The sequence below is a fragment of the Kryptolebias marmoratus genome, linkage group LG10 (genome assembly GCF_001649575.2).
Source record: "Kryptolebias marmoratus isolate JLee-2015 linkage group LG10, ASM164957v2, whole genome shotgun sequence".
Taxonomy (NCBI): Eukaryota; Metazoa; Chordata; class Actinopteri; order Cyprinodontiformes; family Rivulidae; genus Kryptolebias; species Kryptolebias marmoratus.
Window position 1 is genome coordinate 10,943,548 of NC_051439.1, and position 13,139 is coordinate 10,956,686.

At 44.7% G+C, this 13,139-nt stretch overlaps 4 protein-coding genes across 9 annotated transcripts in view; 2 read left to right on the forward strand and 2 right to left on the reverse strand.

Annotated features, from left to right (window-relative positions):
* Positions 1 to 160: 160 nt before the first annotated feature.
* Positions 161 to 2,636, forward strand: tmem234 (transmembrane protein 234). Its single transcript, XM_017413976.3, has 5 exons — positions 161 to 387; positions 698 to 849; positions 939 to 1,005; positions 1,734 to 1,826; positions 1,933 to 2,636. The coding sequence occupies exons 1-5, from the start codon at positions 375 to 377 to the stop codon at positions 2,040 to 2,042; spliced, it is 435 nt and encodes a 144-aa protein (XP_017269465.1). The 5' UTR covers positions 161 to 374; the 3' UTR covers positions 2,043 to 2,636.
* dcdc2b (doublecortin domain containing 2B) lies at positions 2,514 to 8,728 on the reverse strand. 4 transcript variants are annotated; one of them, XM_017413906.3, is made up of 15 exons: positions 8,527 to 8,728; positions 8,095 to 8,380; positions 7,922 to 7,973; positions 5,770 to 5,840; positions 5,105 to 5,236; positions 4,882 to 5,016; positions 4,702 to 4,741; positions 4,478 to 4,543; positions 4,211 to 4,361; positions 4,007 to 4,116; positions 3,837 to 3,893; positions 3,439 to 3,507; positions 3,318 to 3,359; positions 3,136 to 3,213; positions 2,514 to 3,056 (listed from the first exon to the last, which is right to left on the reverse strand). In XM_017413906.3, exons 2-15 carry the CDS (start codon positions 8,376 to 8,378, stop codon positions 2,985 to 2,987), a joined length of 1,359 nt encoding a protein of 452 aa, XP_017269395.1. In that variant the 5' UTR covers positions 8,379 to 8,380; positions 8,527 to 8,728; the 3' UTR covers positions 2,514 to 2,984. The 4 variants fall into 4 exon arrangements, with proteins under 4 accessions (XP_017269395.1, XP_037833718.1, XP_037833717.1 ...); XM_037977790.1 differs by having other exon boundaries at positions 3,439 to 3,504; positions 5,770 to 5,843; XM_037977789.1 differs by having other exon boundaries at positions 3,136 to 3,210; positions 5,770 to 5,843.
* Positions 8,729 to 9,190: 462 nt separating this feature from the next.
* Positions 9,191 to 11,132, reverse strand: iqcc (IQ motif containing C). The gene is made up of 5 exons (XM_017413963.3): positions 10,982 to 11,132; positions 10,666 to 10,809; positions 10,271 to 10,586; positions 9,683 to 9,807; positions 9,191 to 9,403 (listed from the first exon to the last, which is right to left on the reverse strand). Exons 1-5 carry the CDS (start codon positions 11,021 to 11,023, stop codon positions 9,368 to 9,370), a joined length of 663 nt encoding a protein of 220 aa, XP_017269452.1. The 5' UTR covers positions 11,024 to 11,132; the 3' UTR covers positions 9,191 to 9,367.
* Positions 11,133 to 11,271: 139 nt separating this feature from the next.
* fancm (FA complementation group M) overlaps positions 11,272 to 13,139 on the forward strand; it is a 31,774-nt gene continuing 29,906 nt past the window's right edge. For all 3 annotated transcript variants that reach the window (XM_025005057.2, XM_017413988.3, XM_037977785.1), the window contains exons 1-4: positions 11,272 to 12,080; positions 12,167 to 12,339; positions 12,475 to 12,552; positions 12,648 to 12,806. In XM_025005057.2, coding sequence (XP_024860825.1) covers positions 11,381 to 12,080; positions 12,167 to 12,339; positions 12,475 to 12,552; positions 12,648 to 12,806 — 1,110 coding nt within the window. In that variant the 5' untranslated portion in view covers positions 11,272 to 11,380. The remainder of the gene's footprint in view (positions 12,081 to 12,166; positions 12,340 to 12,474; positions 12,553 to 12,647; positions 12,807 to 13,139) is intronic.

Consider the following 13,139-nt stretch of genomic DNA (forward strand, 5'->3'; position numbering starts at 1 on the left):
TTTTATAGTAGAGGAATAAAATGGTGTGCTGTGATTGTAGGAAATTTAAAAAAAAAAGAAGAAAAAATATATGAGACTGTTATTACTGCGCCCTCTGCTGGATTGAATAAACAACAGCAGTGGAAAGCTTTAGAGCTGCGTTCAAGAAGACAATAGCGTCGTTGCTGCAAATCAGTGCAGTTCAGCGAAAAGACAATCAGAATAAATCTGATGTTTTGTGTTACATTTTCACAATTTAAGTCCGCTGTTTATTTAATCACTTGTCATGTATTTGAAGTCATACGTAAACGTGGTCGTTTAATAATATTAACTGACAAACAAAGAAGAGTCTTGAATGCAACTTCACTGTTACTGACGATGCTGCTTACGTGACAATGGTGACCGTAGGTGAGTGGTATCAGACTGATTAATATTGACATGTAATTGTATTCGCTGGAAGCTTAAAGGCTGTATTGAATTTGAGTTTTAATACGTGCGGCTCATTTGTTTTTTGGGCTAAAGCAACGCTAACACATAGCCCATGCTAAGGAAGTAGCTAACCGGTTGCTTACGTCACTATCCTGTTTCTGTCAAACCGCAGTTTAGTCACTGTAAAACAGCAACGATATAAATTAAACAGGCAAATATAAATGGAAGCACAGTAAAAACATTAAATAGTTTAACAGTGTATAGAAACATGACTGTTCCGTGTTTGCAGCGGAGCTCTGCAGTCTGCTGCTTGTGTCGGTGCTGTGGGGCTGCACCAACCCTTTCCTAAAGAAAGGCTCGGAGGGAATCGAAAATGTGACCAAAACCAGCAAAGTTTCACAGCTTCTGGCTGAAGTCAGGTTTCTTTTCCTAAACCTCAAGGTATGCCTTTGGATTATTAACTAATAGTTCCCTCTTTTATGGTCAGTATTTGTTCAAACTGGGTCTTTCCGCTTTGTGTTGCCTTCAAGTACTTGGTCCCATTTCTGCTGAACCAGAGTGGCTCCTTGGTCTACTACTACACGCTGTCAACCACAGGTGAGACACTCACTTCAAAGCTGTCTCATGGTAGCCTCTGCTACTTGGACATATATGTGACAAAAGCATGATAACATGGGTGGATCAGTGCTGGGGTACTGTGGGTCGTAAAACACCAAGTGAGGGTTTCTGAGAAGTTCTACAGAAATTAAATTAATTTTGAAAATGGCATATATAGCCTTAACTGTGACCAAGAGATTAAAACATTAGTCATGGATGGAATAAAAAATACTTTAATGGTTGTTGAGACACTTTGTTAAATGGCTTATTATCAGTGCCTGCATGATCAACACAGCAAAAGTCAGGGCTTTTATTTTGTGGGTCAAAGCCCAAAAAGTTTGGAGCCGCTGGATTCAGTTAGTGTTGATAGAAAGAGACCATTGGCAGTCATCTAAAATAAGCTGACTGGTTTAAAGTTGGTCCAAAACCTAATTGGAGACGATGATAGCGGTTCCCTTTGGCTGCCTGCTTCCTCCCGTTCAGGGTGGTGTATGCTGGAGCCAAGCCCAGCTTTTGTTCTGGGAGACCCGCACGGGTGTAACGCCAGCCCGTCGCAGCGTCCAAACAAAGTTCGACATGCGTGTTTTTTGTTGGTGGGAGTAGGTCTGATTTCCGGAGAGAACCCACGGAGGCGCAGGGAAAAGAAGCTGGACTATAAGTGAAAGTATCTGTCATTGCATTCTGTGTTTAAAGAGCTGAAATTAATTTAAAGAAACCTTCTTGTCCAGAGTTATCCCTCGCTGTCCCCGTGGCCAACTCGCTCACTTTCCTTTTCACTCTGCTGACTGGGAAGCTACTGGGAGAAGAATTCGGAGGCAAACGTGAGTCGCTTATGCGTTAAAACGTAGCAGAAAGAAACACTGTACTGTGTCTCTTCGAATGCGCTTCAAAACGCAAACGTTTCCTTCCCTTCCCTCCCCTCTGCAGAGGCCGTGGCTGGGATGTTCCTGACCATGGCCGGCATCACCCTGTGCGTCATTAGCTCCATGAATGACGGCGGCGCCGAGAAGCAGAACCCGACCCACCCTGAGCTCTGATCGAGATCGAACCCAACTCTTCTGTTCTGTTCAGGGGGTCGATCGGATTTAGGCAGAGCCACGTTTCTGGTGGGAGAAAAGGACTTAAACTCGAGCATCGAAAGGCCCGTGTAGGAACAAGCTGTTAACCCGAGTTCATCTAGGGTTCAGTCCAAAGCTGGAGTGGATTTATGGCGCCCACAAAGGAAGAAAATCAGTGGTTGTTTGCTTTTCCTCGTAAGCGCTCTGTTGCTGTGTGTGACCGGAATAGGCAAAGATGGAGACAACATCCATTTAAGGCAGCGGGGTGAAAATGGACCATTCACCAACTCCTCGCTTTACAAATACGCGTCATTTTTTATTAAAAAGCAGGGCACAGGGGCAGTTTACTTGTAAAGTTTCCATTCCTCCCTTTTCTTCTTTGTCGCCTCGTGTTTAGGACGTCTTGCTGAGGTACATGTTTCACTGTGATTTAAATCTTAAATCAAGTCATTTTATTGAACAATAGTAATATATATATTTTATTGTCACAGTATTTAAGACGTCGCACAGAGGACTGGTTCTGTTCAGTTCTTGTGTTGTTTATATTTTAGTAATAAACTACTGGCACAACAAGTTTTCATCTTATCTGCTATATTGCACATTCATTCAAACCGCACAGAACTAATATTCTTAAAATGTCTTTTTAGGTACATAAATGGAACAGTGTCAGCATCCAAAGAACCCCCTTAAACAGGATTAACACAATAGTACTGACCATTTGTTATTAACCTTTTAGCTGAAATGTTTTGGTGAATTATGTGTCACATTTCTGGCTTACAGCTTCTAGTAAAAGACAAAGAAAAACAAACAAATTGTTGTTGCTTTGCTCATTATCACAGTTAAAGTAGTACCAGCGCAGCCAGACGTGATTCCAGCTGCATTGTGGGAGCAGTAAACAGTCGGTTATTAGCAGTGATGCTGTTAGGAGACTGTGACGCTGTCCTGATGATGGTTCTGTCCTGTGTTCACTGATGAGGTGTCCTGCAGCCTCTCCTGTCACAGCGACATATTCACATTAACGCAAACGCAGGACGACGGCGGCGAAAGCCAACGTTTCCTCCGGGAAACTTGCCTGCTGTTCTCTGATCGTTCCCTCGGAGGGCGACGAAGGCGGCCTCGACTTTGAAGACGTCCTCTTCAGCTCGGTCTGCTTTTAAAAAAAAAAACAGGTGCAGACTGCTGACTTTCTGCCCAGGAACTCATTATAAACGGGTTATCAGCGTGCTGCTCGGGTGTGTGTGTGGATGTGTGTACCAGGGTTTCAGCTGCCGACTCGTCCCGTTTCAACGCCGGTTCCTTTCATAAGGGAAATAAATCATGTAGACATAAAAAACGAACCATACATATAGACAGATATGTTAGGGACAGATTATACCTTCTTTGCATTGTGCTTCTGTGCATGTTCCTTGTTGTTGTGCTCACTTTTTATACTTTCCGCAGGCTTCTAGATGAAAGATATCATGTTAAGATTTTTGGAAATCATTCCCGTGCATCGTGTTTGTGGCATTAAATACTCGCCATGCAGATGCAGGTAGAACATCTTGGTAAACATTTTGTACAGTAGCTATTTAAACTTTTATATAATGCAAAAAAAAAAAAGCTAAGTCATTTTTACGGCAGCTGAGCTACAGGATGTAAAACACAATCTGATACAGAAGATGTACGGATTCTTTGAAGGAATGCATATCACCCGCTGCCTTTAAAGTGTTAAACAGAGTTGACTCCAATAGTTCTTGATGGGTGATAATGAAATAATTCACGTCTGCCACCTACCTGCAGAGCATCCTCTGTGCCATTTAGCTCTTCATCCTCCACTATTTCTGCAACTCTCTTTCCACACAGCATAAGAAATAAACTTCAAATCAGCCAGACTTTATAAGCAGAGACATTTCAGTATTGCTGCCTTTGACAGTGCAGTCAGAAGACAGAAATAAGAAGCTGACCTGGTCAACAGGAAGCTCCGTAGCTGTGTTTTCATCCTCCTTCACCTCCTCAGCACCTTGTGCCTCCTCTCTCCTGGCTTTTGCTGCCCCTCTGAACACACTTGGCTTAACTGTCACGTAACGAACGAGAAGCCGTTTAATGAAACCTTCCTTAGAGCTGTTTGGATTGGTTGCGGGACATTAGATTGGTTTTGGAACCCTAACCAGATCCATCGGGGAGCGGCGGTCTCGTCCTGTTCGTGCGAATCTTCGCCGGCTTGGCGAAGAAGGCGGCGACCTCGTCCGCTCCGTCCCTCTTGCCCGTCTGCAGAGCTGCAGCTTCGTCTCCCGTCGACTTCACCCTGCGACTGTCTGACTGAAATTCATGGCTCATAACTAAATATACATTTTAATTACAGCATGCTCCTCAGCCGTTAACACAAATGCATCATGTATGGATGTAAACTGGGGCCATTTTTTTTTTCCTGCTACCTCTGGGGAGTTGAGTAGAGCTGAGTCACTGTACTGGTCTTCTGGGCCGCTTCCTGCTTTCCTGTTCTAAAACAAAAACAAAACAACGTGGCCTGATTCTGTTTTTCGCCTGTTTATCCCCTGAAAGTTGCCAATCAGGCCTGGCGTGCAGCAAATGAACCGCAGGTTGTTTTCCAGGCATGAAAACAGGACAAACACGTGAAGGAACAGAGAGGGCTGTTTACCTCAGCTCTTCTCAGCACTCTTCTTTTTTCAGGGTACTGTCTGTAAAATAAAAAAACAACTATTTGAATCCTTTTTTTATCCTTTAGTTTATCTGAAAGGACTATTTTTCAGATTGCAGCCCCTCAGATGCAGACAGACGCACATTTTTTACACCTACAGAGGACCTTGCCTGACAATACCTCTCTGTAGCTTTCGAAACCAGCAGCTCCACATATGGAAGTTTCTTGAACCTCTCGGTTCCCACGGCAACGTAGCAGCGACCTGTCTCCAGCTCCCCGGCTGAGGACACGGTGACTCCTTCCAGAGAGCACAGCCTGAAAAAAGAGGAACAACACTCGCAGCGCCTGCGTTCTGCAGAAGACGGCGCGGGGGGTTGGGACGGGGTGGGACAGGGTGTCTGACCTGCGCACGGCTCCGGTCCGTAAGCTGACCTTCTCTGTGATCAGACTCAGGATCTGCTCCAGGTCCTGCTGCAGGCTCCGAGGGATGATGAACCGAAACGGTGCACTCAGGAGATCTCCGTTGCGAAAAACGCTGAGCAGAAACGTTAGAGGGGAGGTTGGCATGCTGAGAGGTCTATTGAGTGAAGGAATGCATGAGGTTTAGATTGAGATTAATCTGGAAGATTTAGCATTCCTTGACAAGATGCCTGTCGCCCCCAGAACATTGCAAGATGCCACGCTCAGAGTATGTGTTGCGAACGACTCTCAGCTACTACCACATCGAACCTGAGCTCAAAATCTGGAAATCTGACAGGGTTATGGCCATGTTTGTGTTGGCTGCAGCAGCCAGCTTGAATCGTGGTAACTCTGAGATTTATTCATCCAGTGATTACTTTCTGAACATTTCATTAAAATCTGTTCAGTAGCTCATGAGATATTTTGCTAACAGACAAACAGGGTGTGTAATACATACAGAGCCATGGGATGAATAACGTAGAAGGGGAGCTAACTGAGATGATTCAGTTTGTCTCTTTTTTTCTTCCTTGGCCTGTCAAGGTGTTCAGTCATCCTGCTGAGATTGTTACACATGACAATATAACACACAGTGTGTGTGTGTGTGCTTACTGTATAATGCAAGGTACAGGGATAAACTTCCTCCACTTGGCTGAAACATTCGGCCTCTGGATGGCTTTGGCCTGCTGGGAAAATGTAGAAAATGAAGTGCCGGGCATCACAGTCTTGTCGTTTTTTTCCCCATCAGTATTGAAAAATTCCGTCGCCGGATTTACGTCACGTCTATCCCGCACAACGATGGCATCAAACTCACTTCTGTGTCTGATCTGAGGCGTCCTGTCAGGGCTCTCTGCGCATCCTTCATCAACATCAACGTCAGCCATGTCAGAACAAAGACGTCTCCTCCGAGAGCCGCCGCACATTTAATTAATTTACAGCAGAAGCCGTGATTTCAAGCTTGCTGGGACATGTACGTGGCCCCGATGGAGTTGTGTGGAAACTTTCTTTCTTTTCTTTTTTTTTTTTTGTTCCACCAGCGGGATTAAACACACACACACACATACAGGCACCCATCCTGCACTGCTCCACAGCAACCACAACACAAGCATCTAAGACTTTAAAACCAAAAGACTCCAGCTAAAAAACAAATCTGCTTTCAGAATGGCAGGCACCCAAGTCCCACGCATTTATTCTTCAATAAACAAGAACAAACAAGGACACATTCTGCAGCTCAAAACAAAAAACGGGCTGTCGATCTTTTTCGGGTGGTCAGAATTCACAGCAAGTCACGGTCAGGATGAGTGGCTCGGTTGGACTCATCGTTAATCATCATCATTGGCTTGAGTCACAAAAAAACCCCCCAAATGTCTGAAGTCCGCTCAGAACTTTCTGATGTCATTCATAAAAATCGATAAGACGGATGCAGGGATCCAGCTGTAATGAAGCTAATGCAATTTAAAAGGGCCGTGATTTAAGTTGCACCGTGACGATTAGCTCCTAATTTCTAGTACTTTGCATGTAAGCTGGTGACATCAACAGCACGTTAGGCGCAGGACTGAGCCTGATTCCAGCACAACAACGGGCCACCACAATGACAGGCAAATGAGAGCCGAGCTCAGTCGTGGAAAACACTGCACTTATGTTCGTACTTGGCTTGGCAGGTGTTCAAAACAGTTCATTGTGTAACCTGGTGGAGCATTCCTCTCAGCTAGGGAGAGATTAATAAATGATGGACCGTGTTACCAGAAGGGAAGCTGGCTACATAAGAAATTAAAGGCCTAATGGTTTCGTGTCAGAAATGTTCACTAAAATTATCTAATGTTGAGAAGGGATGAAGTTGTAGCCACTTTTATTGATGTAATGTGTAAACTCATGCGACACTGTGTGATGTGATAGAAGAATGAGTTGTGAATGACTCTCAGCTACTACCACACCGAATTTTAGCTCCCAACCTGTAAAACTGACCGAGTTACAGCTATTATTGTGTTGGCTAAGGTTGATTAGTTGCGGCAGCCATTTTTGAATTGACTTGACTCCAAATGCGAATGACTTTTGTATGCACATCCAATGGTTCCTTTCTGAGAGTTTCACTAAAATCTGACAAGTGAGTCCTGAGATATTTTGCTAACAGACAGAGTTGGCTCTAACTTTTATTGTCAAGGTTTTAAATGAAAATATTGCACAATGTGTAGAGCTCAGATTATGTGTTGTGATTGACTCTCAGCTACTACCACACCAAATTTCAGCTCAATATCTGTGAAACTGACCGAGTTATAGCCATTTTGTGTTTGATAAAGTGAATTAGCTGAGGCAGCCATCTTGAATTGTGGTGGCTCAAAAAGTTAATCAGTTGTAGACATACGTCCAGTGATTGTTTTCTGAGAGTTTCATTAAAATCCGTCTAAAGGTTCATGAGATATTTTGCTAACAGACAGACAGAGTTGACTCCAATAGTTAGAGGCCAAGTTTTAAAAGCAGATATAGTGCGATCAGATAGCTGTCAGAGTATGAGCTGGAGATGACTGTCAGCTACTATAACGCCAAATTTTAGCTCAATGTCTGTAAAACTGACTGAGTTTAGAGCCATTTTTGTGGCGGCCATCTTTAATGGGGTTGACTGAAAGTTAATTAGTTGTACAGCTGATGATTTCCTTCCTGAGTGTTTCATTCAAATCCGTCCAATGGTTCACGGGACATTTTGCTAAGGCTACAAATGAACAGCACACGCAGACACAGACAGAAACACCGTCGCCCTTCAGCCTACCTGGGTTTCGGTGCGAATCCCGGGTGGCTTTTTGGCTCCTACGCTTAGGTAGCTGAATATGAAGACAACATGTGTGATTCATCAGTAAAAGCACAACATCTATTTTTATCAAATAACACAATTATTTATGTTTCAACACCATAACAGTAATCAGCACCGTAAATGCTACTCACTCCAGTTTCTTGAACCTCTCAAAGCCAGCAGCGACGTATTGCGCTCCGGTCTTGAGGTCCTGGAGGTCCGAGACCTTGTGGCCCTGCCTGGGGGTGTACAGGGTCCTGACGGCGAGCGGGGCCCCGATGGTTCTAGTCACCTCGTTCAGAAATGCCTCCATGGTCGCCACCTGACGCTGGTTGACCACGAACCTCCGCCCGCTGTAGAAGGGGTCTCCGTTCCTGTACACCACCACGCTCTTCACCGGCGGCAGGTGGGATGTGACTGCAGCGCTGGCGGCCATCTCTGAGCATGTTCAAAAAGAAATAAGTGTTATTAAGTCCACACACACTCAGCTGTGCCACATATACTTGTTCTACAGCCACACATCTGTGCGATCAGCGAGCTCCCGTCTCACAGTTTAAACACAGTTCAGTCACTCAGAAACTTACCGGAGGAAGAGGAAATCCAGGGAAGCCAAAGGTGAAAATCAGTCCCTTCTGCCGCTGCGCTCTGTCTAGATTCTGCGCCTTCCTATGCCCCCCTCGCACGGACACTACTACTTCGACGGCGGTGAGTATTTCCTGGTTGCCATGGCAGCAGGGCCAGCAATGACTGGCTTTGTGAGCCAAACCATCGGCAGAAAACACAACAAAAGAGGCTGACAGGGGAGGAGGAGAGGGGGAATGGGTGGGTCTCTGCGCTGTAAGCTAAATCAATAAGATAACCTCTACACTGTTTTAAATGATCTAAAATAAGTTAAGCATATTAAAGAGACTAGACAGAGCTATTATTAAACCCCTCGTGAGTAGTTCTGTTGATATAGTTTTCTTAGCAACATGAAAATGAGATTTCTGCAGCTTATTGGAGCTTTTAAAAGCTCCTCTCCGACGCTGTGCCACAGCAAAAAGTGTAACAAGAGACCATCGTGTGAATGTTCGGAAGGATCCTCGAGCGACAAGTGGCAGCTCCTTCTTTGTGATCCGGACGGGAAATCTGAGCTTCTGAGACACAACATGTAACATGTTTCGCACCAAGAGTCAGCTCTAATCACCGAATGATCCATTTTCCCATAAAGTTGTGCTTTAGAAAAGAATCAGTAAAAACGCCAAAGCAGACAGTGCAAAATACAGTTTATTCATTTTCATTTGTAAAAACTACAGAAAATTTACATTTCATGTGCGCACGTTTATATATTACATGATAAATACTAGTTGAAAAATAAATATTTATTAGATGAACTGTCCTGCAGGGATGCCACTTGAGTGAGTTCAGCTCACGTTACGTTAATTATCAGGACACGCTCAGTCTATTCTTCAGGGTTAAGTACTGCAGAGGACAGGAAAGACAAGACATCAGTTAATCAGCTGCACAGATATCTATTAAAACTTCATGTGTTGATGAGCATGTTGCTGTTTCTATGTACAAAAAGTACATACCAACACTAAAAACCTCATTTCACATTGTACATTAAAGATCTAGCATTTCTTGAAGGAATGCATATTGGTGATTAAAAAAAAACAGCCTCGTTTGAAGATTTTTTTTTTTGCCTATGGAGTAGGAGGTTCGTTGACGAAATGCAACAGAGCGGCACGTTTGGGCGATCACCTTTTTTCTGCTGTCGATGGCCTGCTGGAGCCAGACCAGCTCCATAGTCAGCGTGTTTCTATGGAGACGCAGGTCCTCCGGGGTACGGGGCACGTCCTGAGCCGAGCGGTACTGCCGGGGGGGACCTGAGCGAAGGATCATAAATCCAAAACGACTCGAAAAGTGGCCACAGGTGACAACACAACACGTGCAGATGTGCTCGAAAACGTGAAGATTTTCTTCTTTCAATATCACGTAACTCAAAGTTGCACATTGCAAATTCAAAAGGAATGAACTACAAGTAATTTGAACGCAACTCTTCAATAGTTATTGTGAAAATATTTGTCTGCGACATACTGTATGCTTCAAATTGGAAAAACAAAGCAGCGATGAAATGAAAAGACAACTTGAATCTGTAAAAATCCTCCTTTTTGATGCTAGTGTCAGTCATTTGTAACAAACTTAAGATATTGTTGGTAAAATAAACTCAGTTCAATGCATCTAATGGTTCCACGTGCATAGTAACTTCAGATTAGTAGTTAAAAAAGTAGAAAAGTATTTTTTGTATGGAGACAGCGAATGTCATGCAGTGTGTGACATGTTGTTTACCTTCAGGAGAGTAAGCATGAATGTGTGGCTCCACACTGCTCCAGATGGTGGGGGACCTGTCTGTGCCCTTCATCACCCTTCCATCTGTACCCCCACTGATCTGGGGCCCCTCCTCTCCCCCCCTGACTGGGTGGATGGGGGAACGGATTTGTGGATCATCTCTTTCCGCCTCTGTCCTCTCCAGCAGCACCATATGATCTGCTGCCTCCTCTGATGAGGGAGCTGAGCTCGGGACTGCGCAGACATCTGGATCTGGATCTGGTTCTGGTTCTGGAGGCTTGCCTGTTGAGCTGGCAGGAGTCAGTAGTGGGTCGTCCTGAAAACACACAAATCAAAAAAAGTAAGAAATTACTTTTTAGAACTAGCACACACGAACGAACGCAGTTCTTACTTACAACGTACGTGAAGAGAGGAGTGGAAATGGCGGTTTCAGTCCACCTTAAATGGGTCAAGCCCCCGTCTATCTCTGTCACAATCTCCTCGAAGTCTTCACGCGCACGTCGAACTTCATGTCTCACCAGGTATCCGCGTGCACACGCCTAGGGAAGAGACGAGTAACTATGGTAACGAGGAGGAGGCTCTGCCATAACGAGTAGCAGCCGATTTAGCATTAGCTACAGAGGCCAACTTAGCTAAAAGATTATTGCTCGCAGCTGTGGGTAAAGAAACTCAACTTTCTGCTTTACTTGAACGCTGAATTACGACAGTTACCTGAAAGTTCGTGATTATCTTCTCCCATTTACTTCTGTCCATTGCTATGGTTACATGACGGCGATTTTACAAAGAGCGGGACACGAGCTCAAACTCTTTACTCATTTCCGGTGCCAAACCTAAAAATTAAAAGTATGAAACTGTTAAATATACAATATTTTAGAACTATTTATTATTTTAGGTTGATAAGTATCTATAAATAAACATTTAGAACCACGTAGTTAAAATAAATCGGCTGCATGCAAATGACTAAAAGCGTTTTTTATCAACCCGGTATTATATTTTGGAAAACGCGCATATGCGGAAGTGAATTTGTGTTTGTGTTCCGTTTGCGATGTTGCTGCTCGTTACATGGCACTTTCTCCTTAAAGTTTTTAGCCGCCGCTAACAAAATAAAAAATGAGTGGTGGTTCAAACCAGAGAACTTTGTTCCAGACTTGGGGTGCCTGCATTTCCCAAAACAAGTCTGTCCAGCCAGCAAGAGGAGGCAAGAAGGCCGCTGAATCCCGCAGGACAGCTTCAAGCAGCAACGTAACTCAGGTAGCCACAACACATCCTCCTCGAAATTCTCCATGGACAGTAATCGGTCAGGAATCCACAAGTGCATCAGAGAAACCAGCGAGGGCGGAGCACGACATACCTGCTGATGAAGAAGACGATGATGACTTGATGATAGTTGCTGTCTATGAAGCTGAAAGGAACCTTCAGCTTGAAAACCCCAGCTGCTTTCAAGACCATTCAGTATCTGAAAGCACGGCTCTTTCTCCTACCCCTACCCCATCATGTGGACGGATATATCCAGACTTTCCAGGCTTTGACAGCTCCTCAGCTAAAGTATGGATCTACCCCACCAACTACCCCGTCAGGGAGTACCAGCTGAAGATGTCAGAGGCTGCCCTGTTTCAGAACACACTTGTGTGCCTTCCTACTGGTCTGGGGAAAACCTTCATAGCCTCTGTGGTTATGTACAACTTTTACCGCTGGTATCCATCAGGAAAGATTGTGTTCATGGCTCCCACCAAGCCTCTGGTGGCCCAGCAGATTGAGGCCTGTTACAAAGTGATGGGAATCCCTCAGGCACACATGGCTGAGCTGACAGGTAGGAAAGTCATCAAAAGCAAAGCACGGCGCTCGTTCGCTTCGCTTGTCGGTGCTGCTAACCTGGGTGCATCTGTTGTTTCACAGGCAGCACGGCAGCGAAGCAGAGACAAGAGGTTTGGAGGTCCAAGCGGGTCTTCTTCCTCACCCCTCAGGTCATGGTGAACGACCTGTCCAGAGACACCTGCCCAGCCGAGCAGGTCAAGTGTGTGGTAATCGATGAAGCGCATAAGGCACTGGGCAACCATGCCTACTGCCAGGTAAACAAACCTTTCTCTTTTCAGATTTTAACTAATCCTAAGTACTGTTATTTCACAAACGCAATACTCAACTCTAGTTGTTTGCTTGTTTTAAAAGAAAGTTCACTTTTAGGTGTCCCTCTTCCTCTTATTTAGGTGATCAGACTTCTCAGCAGCCAGACTCTGCAGTTCCGCATCCTGGCTCTTAGTGCCACTCCCGGAGGAGATACAAAAGTGAGAAGAAAGCATTTCAGTCCCCGCTAATGTGTTTCAAACAGAACTCGTCCTTGCACATGTCGTCTGACCCCCCCCTTGTGTCATCTCTTCAGTCGGTGCAGTCGGTGATCTCCAATTTGCTCGTCTCCCACATTGAGCTGCGTTCAGAGGAGAGCCCGGACATTCAGGCTCATTCCCACCAGCGCACCGTGGAGAAGGTGGTGGTTCCTCCGGGTGAGACCCTGTCAGCGTACCAGACACGCTACCTGCAGGTAGGCACGCGCAGGGCGTGTGTTGTCCCCTCTCTCTCTCTCCTTCTGTTGGTCGGCTAATTTCCCTGAACCGATTCAGTTCTGCTTCTCGAAATTAAATTTAGCATTCAATTTAATCAAATTTGATCTAAAATCAGTTTGGGAAGTGGTGCTCCATCTAGTAAACTGAATTTGTATGGACATCCAACAAAGAAAGGAAAGGCTAGAGATGATTAGGGTTAAAGCTTTGACATCTGCTGGAAAAGGCAATTTTATAATAAAATTAACAAATATGTATATTCACACACACACACACACACACACATTTTAGTAAAAAAATGCAGTTTATTTTCA

What these genes read in the sequence shown, in the direction of transcription:
- dcdc2b (XM_017413896.3), bottom strand. Translation starts at nt 8,378, where the DNA reads ATGGCCGCCAGCGCTGCAGTCACATCCCACCTGCCGCCGGTGAAGAGC. An exon ending in GTTTCGAAAGCTACAGAGAG is followed by an intron (nt 4,742 to 4,881) that starts GTATTGTCAGGC and finishes TTTATTTTACAG; the next exon opens with ACAGTACCCTGAAAAAAGAA. An exon ending in GAACGATCAGAGAACAGCAG is followed by an intron (nt 3,057 to 3,135) that starts GCAAGTTTCCCG and finishes TCGCTGTGACAG; the next exon opens with GAGAGGCTGCAGGACACCTC.
- tmem234 (XM_017413976.3), top strand. An exon ending in TTCTTTTCCTAAACCTCAAG is followed by an intron (nt 850 to 938) that starts GTATGCCTTTGG and finishes GTTGCCTTCAAG; the next exon opens with TACTTGGTCCCATTTCTGCT. An exon ending in AGAAGAATTCGGAGGCAAAC is followed by an intron (nt 1,827 to 1,932) that starts GTGAGTCGCTTA and finishes TCCCCTCTGCAG; the next exon opens with AGGCCGTGGCTGGGATGTTC.
- iqcc (XM_017413963.3), bottom strand. Translation starts at nt 11,023, where the DNA reads ATGGACAGAAGTAAATGGGAGAAGATAATCACGAACTTTCAG. An exon ending in CTCCTCTCTTCACGTACGTT is followed by an intron (nt 10,587 to 10,665) that starts GTAAGTAAGAAC and finishes GTGTGTTTTCAG; the next exon opens with GACGACCCACTACTGACTCC. An exon ending in CCATCGACAGCAGAAAAAAG is followed by an intron (nt 9,404 to 9,682) that starts GTGATCGCCCAA and finishes TGTCCTCTGCAG; the next exon opens with TACTTAACCCTGAAGAATAG.